Source organism: Nansenia antarctica, assembly GCF_963989245.1.
Source record: "Nansenia antarctica genome assembly, chromosome: 12".
In the NCBI taxonomy this organism is placed as follows: Eukaryota; Metazoa; Chordata; class Actinopteri; order Argentiniformes; family Microstomatidae; genus Nansenia; species Nansenia antarctica.
In genome coordinates this window covers 2,158,988-2,163,987 of record NC_137682.1, presented here as the reverse complement: position 1 = coordinate 2,163,987, position 5,000 = coordinate 2,158,988, and the positions used below count along the sequence as shown (strand labels likewise).

The 5,000-nt window shown below is 44.1% G+C and overlaps 2 protein-coding genes across 2 annotated transcripts in view; both read left to right on the top strand.

The window, feature by feature from the left end:
- The window catches only part of LOC308168152 (complement factor H-related protein 2-like), a 499,130-nt gene that overhangs the window by 263,697 nt on the left and 230,433 nt on the right, over positions 1-5,000 (top strand). The window lies entirely within an intron of this gene.
- col4a6 (collagen, type IV, alpha 6) overlaps positions 1-5,000 on the top strand; it is a gene marked incomplete at both ends in the record, with an annotated part of 107,023 nt that overhangs the window by 98,094 nt on the left and 3,929 nt on the right. The window contains 6 exons of the mRNA XM_080543126.1: positions 745-852; positions 1,389-1,496; positions 2,246-2,317; positions 3,254-3,373; positions 4,009-4,125; positions 4,764-4,925. Coding sequence (XP_080399252.1) covers positions 745-852; positions 1,389-1,496; positions 2,246-2,317; positions 3,254-3,373; positions 4,009-4,125; positions 4,764-4,925 — 687 coding nt within the window. The remainder of the gene's footprint in view (positions 1-744; positions 853-1,388; positions 1,497-2,245; positions 2,318-3,253; positions 3,374-4,008; positions 4,126-4,763; positions 4,926-5,000) is intronic.

Genomic DNA, 5,000 nt, shown 5'->3' with positions numbered 1-5,000 from the left:
AGGGATTTGTAGGTGAGGAGGAGGATTTTATACGTGATGCGGGACTTGACCGGGAGCCAGTGGAGGTGAATGAGGGTGGGGGTGATGTGCTGCCAGGGCTTGGTGTGGGTGAGGACCCTGGCAGCTGAGTTCTGTACGTACTGGAGCCTGTCCAGGGCTTTAGATATGTGCGTTCTACCACCCAGTATCCTTACATTTTCAAAATCACATCAGGATAAGCTAATATAAAGCTATTTTGCCGTATTTCTGTGTAGGAAGCAAGCTAATTTACAAGCGGCCAACTAGTGGTCGCTGTGTGTAAATAGCAGCTTGAGCATTGTAAAGAGGCTCTTTTAGTAGGTAAAAAAGGCACGGCTGTTCTAGTGTTAGCCATCTCCTTCCTCATATCTCTGGTTCTGACATTCAATTTTCCTGAAATACTTTGTGCATCAACTGTATCAACATTAGCTGTATCATTTATTTATTTTAACAGTCTTTTTGCTGTCATCATCATTGCCTTAATAGTGAACTGTTTCCGCTACATTCGGTGCTACAGTGTGTTGTTGTTGTTGTACTGCCGACTGTCATGTTGCTGCCGTCTTTGGAGGTCTTTACAACTAATGTCATGATGTCATCATTCTCAGAATTAATGAATTCTCATGTAATGTCTAATTCTCCCTCTGATCGGCCCGTTGTTTTCATGGTAGTACAGTGCAGTAAGCCATAAGGTCTGACTACTGACACCTGATTGGTCTGTTTCCCCAGGTGGGCCCGGCCTTGATGGAGGTCCCGGTGACAACGGTTTCCCAGGAGGCCCTGGGTACAACGGACAGAAGGGCGGCCCGGGAGAACCAGGCAGACCCGGACAGATGGGTGAGTGATGTGTCCTGTTATTAACATGGTTCAGTGCTGTTATGGCCTCTTGTGACCAATAACACTCCAGTAATACCAGTTCACCTCTGTAAGGCAAGTTTATTAGTACAGCACATTTCATACAACAGGGGCAATTCAAAGTGCTTTACATGCATTATTTAAAATTACAGCAAGCACTTTTTTTTTTACAATGAATAAAAGCAAATATAAGAAGTAAATAGATAAAACATTTAAAAAGACAATAGTTAATGGAAAAAAGACATTGATAGAAGTGTTTGTGTTTAATCATAACTGGTGCAAAACATGAAGGTTTTTAGCTTAGATTAGCTTAGAACATGAAGGTTTTTAGCTTAGATATTTTAAGGGTTTGGGCCTGTTTGATTTCTTCAGGGAGTTTGTTCCAGGAGCATGCGGCAGCGTGACTGAAAGCTGCTGCACCGTGTTTTGTTTTTACTCTTGAAATTATTAGCTGATCAGTCTCTGTAGTACCAACCTGTGTGTTGCTCACCCTGGTTGTGTTTTGGGGTCCCCCCCAGGTACCAATGGGTTCCCCGGCGCTAAGGGTCTGAACGGCTACCCAGGAACGTCTAGTCTGGGAGGGACACCTGGCCAACCTGGCACCCCCGGCGGATCCGGAGCTAAAGGTGAGACACGCACGTACACTTGCTCATAATATGAGGTAATAAAATGAGCTATATTATAGCTATTCCACATTTCATAGTTTGTTGTAAACTAGCATTTGCTATTAGCATTGTTTCCCCAATGTGACGGACAAGCAGCCGATGAAACCGGGAACAGGTCAGCAACCAATCAAAATGTTATTGACTTTTATTCTAAAAAATGTAGAAAATCAATGACACACTCGCCAGTCAAGCCAATACATTGCAATGCAATGGATTCGTGAGTAATCCCCACTACTCTACACTAACTAGGTGAGTAATCCCCACTACTCTACACTAACTAGGTGAGTAATCCCCACTACTCTACACTAACCAGGTAGTAGTGAGGAGACTAGTGAGTGTGTCATTGAACATTTACATTTATTTACACTTTTCTGAATAAAAGTCTGAACATACAGTATGGTCGGTTGCCAACTTGTTCCCGGTTTCACCAGCTGCTGTCACATATGACGACTGCCTCAAATGCTTTCCTGTATAGGGAATCAAAACAGGCCAAAACACAGAGAGCTGGACTGTATGATCAGTGGTTAATGTGGAGACGGCTGACTATACTATACTAGAACTATAGACTACTAGACTAGAACTATAGACTACTAGACTAATGACCAAACAATCTTAGACAAAGACAATCCAGAGCTGATGACAGGCTGTTGACATCAGTCTATGTATCTGTCATTGATGTGACGGTGTTGACTTTGTTCCTGTCTCCTCAGGTCTGCCTGGGTCACCTGGTCTGGATGGGCTGAACGGATTGGCTGGACCTAGCGGCCCAGCTGGAACCCCAGGTCAGTCACCTGACGACAACACCTGGTCTATTCCACTTCCTGGTCTATTCCACTTCCTGGTCTATTCCACTTCCATCCTCTGAATGATTTAATTAATTTAATATAGTGTTGCCTTAAGATGTACAGTAATATTAACTTTAACTATAATGCTAAACTGAGGTTTACAATACTACCTTTGGACACATACTGTATACTGCACATTGCATACTGTACATAAGATACCTTAACTGTACGTAGCTCATAACTGTATATACCCCTAAACTACCATACATGGCTTACTGTACCTATCTCTATCATTGTCATGTTTTTTAAATATAATATTAGTTTTTATATCATGTTCTTATATCACTATTTACCACTTCTGGTTAGACGCTAAAGTGCATTTCGTTGTCTGGTACTCGTACTCTGCAATGACAATAAGGTTGAAGTCTAATCTAATCTCATCTCTAATAATGCAATACGTAGTATATAACACAACACAATAATCAGACACAGTCAGTGTACTGTACATGTTTACATATCGCCAGTGGCGGACTCAGGCTGTTTGAAGGGCAGGGGGGGCGAAAAGAAAAAAAGGGCACCTACTGCACAACATGGGACCCCATCAGTGCACATGGTCAAGTTTAGACCATTGGAAGGGCAGCCAATAGGGCACATCCTCTAATTTTGCCACTCAAAAGGGCACTTTAGTGCGACGTTTTTCAACTGTGGGGGGGCACATGGTCAAGTTTAGACCATTGGAGGGGCACCAATAGGGCACGTCCTCTCATTTTCGTCACTCAAAAGGGCATTTTTGCAACTCAAAAGGGCACTTAAGCCAGACGTTTTTCAACCGTGGGGGCGCCAGGAGGGGCGGTCGCCCCCCCTGCCCCCCCCCCCTGAGTCCGCCAGTACATATGGCCCTTAACCAGTGGTTGTAATCCCGTGTGTGCGCAGGTCAGAATGAGGGAGGTCGCTCTGGGACCCCTGGACAGGACGGTCTAAAGGGAGAGAGGGGCGTGACCTACTCCGGAGGCCCGGGCTTCAACGGGGCGAAGGGAGCCAAAGGAGATGCAGGTGAGACAGACGTGTGGAGCTGGAGGTCACAGCTAGAGACACATGGCCTGGTTGAAAAGGATACAGAGATTGAAAAGGTGTCTCTCAGTATGATTAAAAGGCATCTAGCGTCTTTGAGCCTCGGAAAAGCGCTATATAAATGTAATGAATTAATCTATAAGAGGGAGAGTCCATTGAAAGTTTGATTCAACAGCCAATCGAGGACTTGAGGCATCATCTTTATCTGGGAAACAAACCAGGCTTTAGAATGGGATGTTTTTGGTTGTATTCACTCATTAGTCGTGACGTTAGAATTATAAGGTTCTATCTCAATTTTTGTCAAAATTGAGTTTTTTTACATAATCTGATCCATTAGGTGTTTATTAATGCCTGTGTGGTGTTATTTTTAAAATGTTTACATTTTTTTGTTAGTAATTCATAAAATACAAAGGTTCCATCTCACAGAACATAACGGAATGTAAAAACTTTGACGCTCAATATCTCTGAACTGCCCTAAACGGAGATAGAACCTTATCATTCTAAGCTCACGTAGTGTCGTTAGTGTTGGTTCCATTGACTGCAAGTCAAGTACTGCTACAGTGTCATGTGGTTGTGGTTGTGGATCCGTTCTGACTGTGTCTCTGTGTGGTGGTCAGGCGGTCCTGGCATGCCCGGCTTCCCCGGTCTGACGGGCGCTCGCGGGGAGACCGTGGGCTCCATCTTCCCTGGACCTCTGGGAGACTCCGGCCTGCCCGGCCTGGATGGAGAGCAAGGTACGTCCACCACACGCTGCTGTTTCACTCCTCCTGTTTCTCTCTCTTTATCCTGCTATCATATTCTAATTGTCCGCTCTCTCTCTAGTTCTGTTACACATGATCCCCCTTGTTTTGTTCCTCTTTCTCTTGTTCTGTTCATTTTCTCTCTTCTAACTCTTCTAACTCTTCTAACTTCTTCTTCTTCCCTCGTTGTTTCTCTCTGTCCCTCGCTTTTCCACCTCTTTATAATTTCCTCCCTCATCAATTTTGTCTTCTCTTATTTCTCTTTTCCTCTCCATCCTCTCCTCCATCCTTTATTTAAATACTGCTCTGTTGTTCAACATTTATAAGCATAAATTCAAATCTAATTTATAAGCACTTATATATCTATCACCCACACTAAGCACTTATATATCTATCACCCACACTAAGCATTTATATATCTATCACCCACACTAAGCATTTATATATCTATCACCAACACTGAGCATTTATATATCTATCACCGACACTAAGCATTAATAAGCATCATCTCATGTACAGTATAAGCATTAATAAGCATCTCATGTACAGTATAAGCATTAATAAGCATTAATAAGCAGCATTAATAAGCATTAATAAGCATTAATAAGCATCTCTCCCCACCTCTCCTCCAGGGTTCCGTGGACCCACCGGCCAGCCAGGCCCACCCGGCCCCGGTACTGCCCAGGGAGACAGAGGCGATTCTGGGTTACCAGGCTTCCCAGGCACCCCTGGTGGACGTGGAAGCGGCGGGGGCCCTGGCGCGCCTGGCCAGCACGGAGGCGCAGGGTTCAAAGGTGGGGGTCATGCCTCACTGGATTCGAAAACTTCCATTTACATTCAACAATGTACTAGACATTTTATTGGTGGTG